The sequence below is a fragment of the Chiloscyllium plagiosum genome, chromosome 26, assembly GCF_004010195.1.
Source record: "Chiloscyllium plagiosum isolate BGI_BamShark_2017 chromosome 26, ASM401019v2, whole genome shotgun sequence".
In the NCBI taxonomy this organism is placed as follows: Eukaryota; Metazoa; Chordata; class Chondrichthyes; order Orectolobiformes; family Hemiscylliidae; genus Chiloscyllium; species Chiloscyllium plagiosum.
In genome coordinates, this window is record NC_057735.1 from 10,824,577 (window position 1) to 10,835,320 (window position 10,744).

Genomic DNA, 10,744 nt, shown 5'->3' on the forward strand with positions numbered 1-10,744 from the left:
CTTACGCTGAAAGATTGGAGCGACTGGGCTTGTATACCCTTGAGTTTAGAAGACTGAGAGGGGATCTGATTGAGACATATAAGATTATTAAAGGATTGGACACTCTGGCAGCAGGAAACATGTTTCCGCTGATGGGTGAATGCCGAACCAGAGGACACAGCTTAAAAATACGGGGTAGACCACTTAGGACAGAGATGAGGAGAAACCTCCTCACCCAGAGAGTGGAGGCTGTGTGGAATGCTCTGTCCCAGATGGCAGTGGAGGCCCAGTCTCTGAATTCATTTAAGAAAGAGTTGGATAGAGCTCTCAAGGATTGTGGAATCAAGGGTTATGGAGATAAGGCAGGAACAGGATACTGATTAAGGATGATCAGCCATGATCATATTGAATGGTGGTGCAGGCTCGAAGGGCAGAACGGCCTATTCCTGCACCTATTGTCTATCTATCTATCTATTGTCTATCCTGACACTGCAATCAATTTCTTTATTTACCACTCAGTCAGTTTAACACTGTAGCATCAAGTTGCATCAGGTTACAAACAAAGCTCCCGCAGACTCACTGCTGAGACTTAGGTATGGCCCATACTGGAGAGGTGGCCGGGCTCAGCTGGGTCTGTCCTCCCTCTCTGAGTTCACACTCCTGTTTCTGTGATGGTTGTTCCTGGGTTACACTCCCAATGTCTTCACAGCACTATTTTTGTGTTTTTTCTTGAAAGCTCCAGGAAGTTCAATTCCTGCCCAGGACTTTTGTGACTCTCACATCATCCACTCAAGGGTCAGATAGACAAGACATTGTTTCACTGCTCCCCGTCTTCTGTCTTTAATTCAGTAACTTTGATAAGCACGAAGATGGAGAAGCTATAGAGCAGCCATTATCAACAGATTCCTATTTCATCAGCAGTGTCTAGCTCTACCTTACACAGGAAGCTACAGTCTCTATGAAGTTGACCACTTTTCCCATCATCCCTAGCTGTTAACCATTCTGGCACAGTGTCGGAATTAAGATGCAGCCAAACAGCTACACAAACTTGGCATGTTTTATTTGAGCTGGTGCTGCACTGCTAACATGTTCAGTTAACATGTCTCTGTGTTAAAATAACAACTGGGTTAAGATGGTGCACAGGGGAATGTTAAGCCAAAAGTTGGGAAAGATTAGCTTCTGAAGTCCTAAGTGAGTGTAGCCATGGGGACCCTTTTTGACAATTAAACCGTTGCTAACTTTAATATTATTTCTGTGGGCCTCATATTTAAAGATTACTTCCTACCAGTGACAATGAGAAAATATTGAGCTCAACGATGTTTATTGGGAAGGTGGAATTACAGCAAAATATAATCAGACCAGAGGTTAGTCCCAGTTGGCATTCATTCATGCTCTTAGCTGAAAAGAAATGTATTGCTGAAGATTTTTTTGGGCTCATCAGAACAAATGTAAGAATGCCAAATCACAACAATTAATCCTACAAGAGAAAAACATGCTAATTGGCTAGGAAATCAACTCTGGCAGAAATGTTACCATGGAACCAACAACAGCAAACTATAGGTCCCCTGAACCTCTGAGTAATTCAATGAAGCTCCAAGGTTTAAACATATTCATTCTGAAGAAGGATCACTGAACCCAAAATATTAACTCTACTTTTTCTCCACAGATGCTGCTAGATCTGCTGAGTTTTTCCAAAAAATTTCAGTTTTTGTTTCTGCTTTCTCGCATTTCTTTTTAAATGGTTTGTCCTGTTTGCCGAGAAGCAGGTTCCTACTCATGGATGTACATCGTTTAACAAGTTATTTAGTTCTCTTTTATGTATATTAAGGTAACTCCACTGTTGCCCTGAGTAGACCATTCAGTTCATCAAATTTACTGCCATTCAATATGATCATGTTGATTAAAGTCTTCAATGCCTTTTACCCACCTCGTCCCTTGAGGTATGTTTGGCTGTGAGCAGGCAGTAAATAGAGGTCACTCACCTGTCGCAAGAGATCAAGATGGAACTCAAAAGGAGTCCATTGCTGTATAGTGCTTAGCTAAGATCTGACAGCCTGGGACTTCCTGGCTACAAATGGTTTATGTTTCAAGTAAAACAAAAAAAGGATCTGGATTGGACAGGCTGTAGTGGCACATGTGCCAGTGCTGTCATTTTCTGGCACCTCAACCAGAAAAGAACCACATTCAGCTTCAGTACCCTGTGTACTGTCAGGACCAGCTCTTCTACATGGTCTGAATTATCGATCCCAAAGTTGGCAGCTCTCTGCTTCTGAGGCCTGAAATAAAGCAGGAAATCAATAACGTTGCTGAATTCTGTCAGTCCATATAGTTAACTCCACAATATTGATCATCTCTTAGACATCCAGACAGCCAATCACTTTAACTTAAACTGATCACTGATGCCAATCCACTTTGAGCACTTTTCTCCCTTTTGGCAGTTTCCATCCCAGCTCACTCCCTGTAACTCCTTCCTTCTGTATCTTCCAGTGTCCAGTTGTACCATCTCTCTGTTAATCTCCAATCAGTTACCTATGCAATAATGAGGGGGAGATAGTGGTGTTCAGGCAATCACACTGAATTAGTAATCCAGAGGTCAAAGGTTACTGCCTTTGGGACATGCCAGCAGGTAGACACTAAGTATCTGAAATACAAAGTTAGTCTCATTATATGGTGATTATGATGGTGATTGTTGTAAAAATAAAATCTGGCTCACTCATATCCTCAAAAAAAGAAGGAGATATCTCATCCTCACCTGGCCTGTCCTTTCTGTAACTCCAGAAGCACAGCAATGTGGCTGACTCTGAGCTGACCTCTGAAATGGCTCAAACCTGCTCCACCATTGCATAAACACGCATAAGGCCAGATAATGTAGGAGCAGAAGTAGGCCATTCTGCCCATCAAGTGTGCCCTGCCCAGCTGACCTGTTAAGTCTTAACTCCACTTCTCCCCATAACCCTTGATTGTTATACCCCATAAAAAACCCTCCCTCAGCCTTGAATATATCTGATGACCCAGCTTCTGTGGTAAAGACTCCACTGGTTCACAATTCTCAGAGAGAAGAAATTCCTCCTCACCTCTCTCTTAAATGTGTGACCTTTTACTCTGAGATGATGCCTTCTGGTCCTAGACTCTCGAATCTGCATCTACATCTACATGAACTCCATCTACATTGACTACATCTACATAGACTCCATCTACATGGACTCCATCTATATTGAGGTAAAAACAATGACTGCAGATGATGGAAACCAGATTCTGGATCAGTGGTGCTGGAAGAGCACAGCAGTTCAGGCAGCATCCAAGGAGCTTCAAAATCGACGATTCTGGCTAAAGCCCTTCATCATCTATATTGACTCCATCGACATGGACTCCATCTACACCTCTCAGAAAGGCAGCCAACATCATCAAAGACCCCTCCCACCCCAGTTACAATCTCTTCCCTCAGGTAGAAGATAAACACACATACCAAAATGTTCAAGAACAGCTTCTTGCTCGCTGTTATTAGACTGCTGAATGAACCTCTCAAACTTCAAACCTAATGTTGTTCTTGCTGTTTGTGCACCTTCTTTGTAGCCATAACTTTGTATCCCTTGCTCTGTTTAATCACCCAATCATCTTTGTATTGTATGAGCTGCCTGTACTGGGCGCAAAACAAAACTTTTCACTGTATCCTGTACATGCGACAATAATAAATCAAATCAAAGACAACCTCTCTGCACCTAACCTGTCAAGCCCCTAAGAATCTGATATGTTTCAATAAGGTTGTGGGTGGCTGAGTGATTGGTCGGTGTCTGTGCTCTGCAGTCCTATGGTCGTTTATGTCCCTTCACCCTGTAACTTCCTTTATTTTTGGTCGTTTCTCCAGCACAACCAGAGTGGCTTCAGATTATCAGTGACACAGAGGCTGACGTCGGCGCTGATCTGGATTGGAAATGTGCAGCAGCTGGGAAACCTCGGCCAACGTGCAGGTGGCTGAGAAACGGTCAACTGCTAACCTCGAAGGTGTGAATGAAATACAAGGCAGCATTTTCTTGTGCATGCAAACACTGAGTCTGGAGAATGGCAAATGTGCTGAAAGTTCATGGGAGATAGGGAAGTGAGCTTTGATAGACTGTTTATTCCACTGACTGTTGGGTTTCTTGACAAAATGGTATTTAAATATCTCTTCCTCTGATTCTCATCCCTCCTCACCCTGGAGGGGCTCATCTGGTTGGCAAGGTGGATCAGTGGTCAGTGTAGCTGCCTCACAGCACCAGGGACCTGGGTTAAATTCCAGCCTCGGGCGACTGTCTTTATCAAGGTTGTACTGTCTCCCTGTATCTGCGTGGGTTTCCTCCAGGTGCTCTGGTTTCCTCCCACAGTAAAAAGATGTGCAGATTAGGTGAATTGGCCATACTGAATGATGGGTTACAGGGATGGGATGGGATGGATCTGGGTGGGATGCCCTTCAGACAGTCGGTGCAGACTTGATGGGCTGAATGACCTCTACCTGCACAGCAGGGGCTCTTGACATTTATTAATTCTCAGGATGTGGGATGTAGGTACCACTGGCAAGATTGTTATGTATCGATTATCTGTAGTTGCCCTTGAGAAGGGAATGATGGGGTTTCACATAGGACTGCTACTACCAAGGGGGTGAAGGTGTTAAGTAGGAAATCCACATACCGGGAGCACATAGACAGGGGACTGTAGCCTGTAATGCGATGCTGAACTAATCCACACACCGCCAAGACTTAATATGATTCAGCATACAGCCTGCATCCTGGCTCCCTTGCACGGATTAGATTTGAACCTTTGATCTCATCACACTGTTATAATTCAGCTGATGTTAATAGTAGACCGATCCCAGAGGGAAACTTGGCCTGTTAGATCCCAATACTGCCTTTATTTTAGATCGTGGAGGCCAGTTACTGAACACATTCACAAGAGGTTGCCAATGTACTTTTAACATAAAAGAACAAAGTGTTTATTGAATATGGGAAAAATAGCATGAATGATATTACACTAGACAAAATGGTTGGAAAGACTTCATTACAAATTTCAAATTCTTAATATTCCTTTTATTCCAGTATTATCCTTAGAACAACCTAAATCAAAGATTCACTATTATCTCCAAAATAAAACCTCTCATTCAGGCTGGCACAGTAGCAACCAGTTCCCTTTGGACAAATTTTTGTGCAATCACAAGATGCCATTTTCTTCAGCTGTTATTTATAGTGATTGTAATGAGGTCAGCCAGATGGACCTCATAGAATATGAATTCCATGACTGGGGCGGTTAAGCTGGTCCAATAAGGGAGCCCTGGCTGACAGCTTTCAACAGGGGTGTCAGAGGTGTCAGGAACCTGTCCTGAGAGCAGGCTCTGAGGGAGCCAGACCAGTGTAAATAAAGGGTGATGGGATACTGGTCTCTGTAGAGTTATTTCAGTATCTCTCCCTCTGCTACAAACTGAAAAACAAACTCACTATCACTTTAACCTCAAAACAGACATATTCCTAAACTCAATTTCCAGCAATTTTCTCCAGAATTCTTACTCAAGAGTGCAACACTTCAGCCTGTGATTTGGGCCACACACCCATATACAGACTGACTGGCTTTCTGGATTGTTTTGCCTCTCGGTATTACCGGACCCCTGTCACCATACTGCAACGTGATTGTTTTTATCATCTGCCTTCTTTTCAATGCACTGAACTGTTAAACCCCATCTTCACTTCACGGGTGTTAAAACCTCATCAAAATGCACTTAAACAAACTCCAGAGTCCTTGTCACCAAGACCCCAGCTCTCAAATGATACTTTAACACCCCTAACCATGTCTCCCTCTTCTTAACACAAAAACAAACATGATTTAATTTAAATTAAAGTTGGCCTCAATGACATAACCTTCCAGGAAGGGTGGCTTCAACAATCGACCTCGTATTATCAGTTGGGGGGGACAAAAACTGGGTTGGGCAGTTGTCGGCTGTTCAACCTGGTGACCTTTTTTTGTCTCTGAGCCTTGACCATAATGAATCACCTGCTATTTGACAAGTGTGGGCATCACAGTAGCATTGCAGGTTATCCAATGATTACAAGGATCACTGGGAAATAATGACAGGCAATGAGGGAAAAATGGTGTTGGATGTGAGGAAAGTCATGGAGGATGATGGGTATTATTTCACAGGTCTTTCAAATGGTCATGTTCCCTGCTGTCTGATTCTAAGAGAGACTGATTAAGGAGGCTAGAAGACATGATACAGTATAGAATCATTGAATCCTTACAATGTGGAAACTGGCCATTCAGCACATTGAGCCCCATACTGACCCTCCAAAGAACATCACATCCAAATCCACTTTTACCCTATCCCTGTAACCCTGCACTGCCCATGGCCAATCCACCTTAACCTGTATATATCTGGACTGTGGGAGGAAACCAGAGGAAACTCACACAGAGATGGGGAGAATGTGCAAACTCCACACAGATAGTCACTCATGGGGGGCATCAAACCCAGGTGCCTGTTGCTGTGAGGTAGCAATGCTAACCACTGAGCTACCGTGTTACCCCCTCCAAACTTTCAGACACAACATTGAACCATAATGATCTCTTCCTGTCTAACGGCATGTTTCATGAGTTACTTAAAAGCTATTTTTAAATACTGGATCATAATATTTTATATTGAGTGGTCACTGGGCAATGGTTAATTTGAAGCACGTGTTTGAATTTGGTAGCGGTACCTACACAGATTGGATATGGGTTGCCTAACTGCCAAGTTGGCACGTTCTAACCTATTCCATGCCAAAGCACTCAGGTAACCCCTAAGGCCTTTCCAAACAAAGTTACCCAGACAGTCATTGGAATTGGGAAACCTGAATTAATTCTCATCTTCTGAAGCTAATGTGGTCAATTGCATAAACCCCATTGAGTTGGAAAGAGGAATACTCTTCCTGAATCCATTGTGTTCCCCATTACCTTTGACTCTTAAGGGATTAACTTTGACTCTTTCAGAACCGCATTGTAGTCAACAATTGCGCGTTGCGAATTTTGAAACTCGTTAAGGATGACTCAGGAATGTACCAGTGTGTTGCCGAGAACAAACACGGGACCATTTATGCAAATGCAGAATTGAAGGTTCAAGGTTAGTTGAATATTGCTGGTAATAAAAACCTCTTCATCCCAGGCACTCTGAGCTGAGCTGAGAACTCAACATCATTGCACATGCTCATTGAGTAGAGAGTAGTCATGTTGCAGTCAAGAAAACACTAAAGTCATAGAGTCATACAGCATGGAAACAGACCCTTCGGACAAACGCCAGCCGTGTTTCCAAACTAAACTAGTCCTACCTGCCTGCGCTTGGCCCATATCCCTCCACACAATTCCTATTCATGTACTTGTCCAATGTCTTTTAAATGGTGTAACTGTACCTCCATCCACCAATTTCTCTGGCAGTTTATTCCACACATGAACCACTCCCAAACTCATTACTCCCACTGAATGCACTTCCTAACATTTAACCACCTTTGCATGGGGCATTGCACCTTCGCTTTTACAAGCTTTGCCTCTTACTTGATGCCTGTAAAAGTGCACCCCTTACGTGAGACCTGACCTGATTCCCATTGAGTCCACTGATGCGACAGTTCCTGGACGGCAGAGTAGAAGCTGTACAATGTGAGAGTGAGCAGCCAGCAGAGTGTGGGAATGATATCTACACTGTTGCTACTGGCTCTGATCTGCTTTGAATTATTCCTTTCAGTAACGTCCCGTCTTACATTCTCAGAATTGGCTCCAGATTTTCAATCAAAGCCAGTGAAGCGGCTAATTCCAGCAGCGAGAGGAGGGGAGGTCCTGATTGAGTGCAAACCCCGTGCAGCACCACAACCGAACATCTTCTGGACAAAAGGGACCGAGATACTTTCCAACAGCACAAGGTCAGTGACGAAAACAATCTCATCAACAAGACATGCTGCAAGGCCACAGGAGTTGGGAAAGATTTCCATTGAGTTGAATTGAAGAGTCGAGATCATGTGCAGACCTTACTAATAGGGCAGAACATAGACACTGTGCAGAACATAGACCCTGTGTAGAACAAAGACCCTGTGCAGAACATCGACACCGTATAGAACATAGACCCTGTTGGACTTTGGCTCAATCTATCAGCTTACTTTCCTCTATGTGTGAGCGAGTCCTGCGTGTTCTTTCAATGAAGCAATAGGAGAAGATATTCGGTCTCAAACTCTTAGTTTATTTTAGCAGTGAGTGGATAAATTATACAGAGCTCTGGGTCTAGGACTTCCCATTCCTAACAAACAGCAAAGTGTGTCAGTTCACGAAGCCCGACCCCTATCCTGCCCCTGAGCCAGTCTTTTATACAGTACAAAACGTCATGCAATCACTGAGGTGGGATTGTCTTCTGATTGGCTGTTGATCTGACTCCATTCTCCGCCTTCTCGCATTCCCGGATGTCTGACCCCATGTGACCTCCTTCTGCCCACAAAACAGTCTCCACGTGACCTCCTCTTGCGCGTGAAACAGTCTCCACACATCCCGTATCTGTACGCACAGGGCGGTAAAACCCTTGCTGTTTATCTCGTTCCCCCGACCGCAACCGTGGCCGCTCCCACCAAGCTATATACCTACAACCCTGTGCAGAACATAGACCCTGTGCAGAACATAGACCCTGTGCAGAACATAGAAACTGTGCAGAACATAGACCCTGTGTAGAACGTCGACCCTGTGCGAAACATAGATTCCGTGTAGAACGTAGACCCCATGCAGAACGTAGACCATGTGCAGAACATAGACCCCGTGCAGAACGTAGACTATGTGCAGAACGTAGACTATGTGCAGAACGTAGACCCCATGCAGATCATAGACCCCGTGCAGAACGTAGACCATGTGCAGAATGTAGACCCCATGCAGAATGTAGACCCCGTGCAGAATGTAGACTATGTGCAGAACGTAGACCATGTGCAGAACATAGACCCCGTACAGAACGTAGACCCTGTGCAGAATGTAGACCCCATGCAGAATGTAGACCATGTGCAGAATGTAGACCCCGTGCAGAACGTAGACCATGTGCAGAACGTAGACCCCGTGCAGAACGTAGACCATGTGCAGAATGTAGACCCCATGCAGAATGTAGACCCCGTGCAGAATGTAGACTATGTGCAGAACGTAGACCATGTGCAGAACATAGACCCCGTGCAGAACGTAGACTATGTGCAGAACGTAGACTATGTGCAGAACGTAGACCCCGTGCAGAATGTAGACCATGTGCAGAACGTAGACCATGTGCAGAAATAGATCCCGTGCAGAACGTAGACCCCATGCAGATCATAGACCCTGTGCAGAACGTAGACTATGTGCAGAACATAGACCATGTGCAGAACGTAGACCCTGTGCAGAACATAGACCCCGTGCAGAACGTAGACCCCGTGCAGATCATAGACCCTGTGCAGAACGTAGACCATGTGCAGAACATAGACCCTGTGCAGAACGTAGACCCTGTGCAGAGTGTAGACCCCGTGCAGAGTGTAGACCCTGTGGAGAACATGGACTCCGTACAAAATCCCATCACAGTTAGAAAGCATTAGAAGAAACCTTTATTTGGCGCGATTGGTCATATAGGGGAGGTGGGGAATGATCTTAGTCTAGTGGAATGCGATAACTAATATTCTCCATGATCTTGACCTCTGTCCTCAGCTTTCACTGGGTATGTCACTGGTTTAAATAAAATTGAGTTTATATTGAAGATTGCAGGTGTTACCAAGTCTGAGCCACAGTGGGTAGTAACCAGTTACATACAGAAAGGCAGAGGCAGATTAAACAAATGGGGGAAAAGTTATGCCAGAGCAATCCATGCTATCCCAGTAGGAGACCATTCAGCCCACCAGGTCTGTGCTGTTCATTTAAACAAGTTACTCACTTAGCTCCCATCCTTTCTCCCTATTGCCTCACAATCTTTCTTTTCCTTTTCTGATTTATTTTTCTGCACATCACGGTTGTTAACAATCTGAAATGCACTGTGCAAGAGCGGTGAAAGCAGATTCAGTGATAACTTTGAATAGTGAACTGGAATTTTGTACCCATGAACTGGAAACATTTGCAGGATTATGGAGAGAGAGCAAGAGGAATACCTTCAAGGAGATGGCACAGTTTTGATGGACCAAATGGCCTTTCTGGTTGTACACTGAGAGGCTTTGAGAAATATTTTCTATTCAAACTGTTGTTAGTGAATGCTGAAGTGGATATAAGATCAAGATGCATGGCACTATGGGTAAAGTATTAGCATGGATAGAGGATTGGTTGACTAACAGGAAGCTAAGAGTGCAGATAAATGAATGCTATTCTGGTTGGCAATCAGTAACTAGTGGTGTGCCTCAGGGATCAGTGTAGGGACCGCAATTATTCACAATTTACACAGATGATTTGGAGTTTGGGACCAAGGGTCCTGTGTGAAAGTTTGCAGATGACACTAAGATGAGTAGCAGAGCAAAGTGTGCAGAGGACTGTGAAACTTTGCAGGGGAACATAGATACTTTTAATGAGTGAGCAAAGGTCTGGCAGATGGAATACAATGTTAATAAATATAAAGTCATTCATTTTGGTCGGAGTAATAGTAAATAAGATTATTATTTGAATGGTAAAAAGTTACAGCAGGCTGCTATGCAGAGGGACCTGGGTATCCTTGTGCATGAATCACAGAGGGTTGGTCTGCAGGTACAACAAACAATTCAGAAGGCAAATGGAATTTTGTTCTTCATTGCTAAAGGGATTGAGTGTAAAAGCA

At 44.1% G+C, this 10,744-nt stretch overlaps 1 protein-coding gene across 2 annotated transcripts in view; it reads left to right on the top strand.

The window, feature by feature from the left end:
- cntn2 (contactin 2) overlaps window positions 1–10,744 on the top strand; it is a 226,451-nt gene that overhangs the window by 161,691 nt on the left and 54,016 nt on the right. For both annotated transcript variants that reach the window (XM_043716481.1, XM_043716479.1), the window contains 3 exons: window positions 3,845–3,981; window positions 6,964–7,093; window positions 7,733–7,883. In XM_043716481.1, coding sequence (XP_043572416.1) covers window positions 3,845–3,981; window positions 6,964–7,093; window positions 7,733–7,883 — 418 coding nt within the window. The remainder of the gene's footprint in view (window positions 1–3,844; window positions 3,982–6,963; window positions 7,094–7,732; window positions 7,884–10,744) is intronic.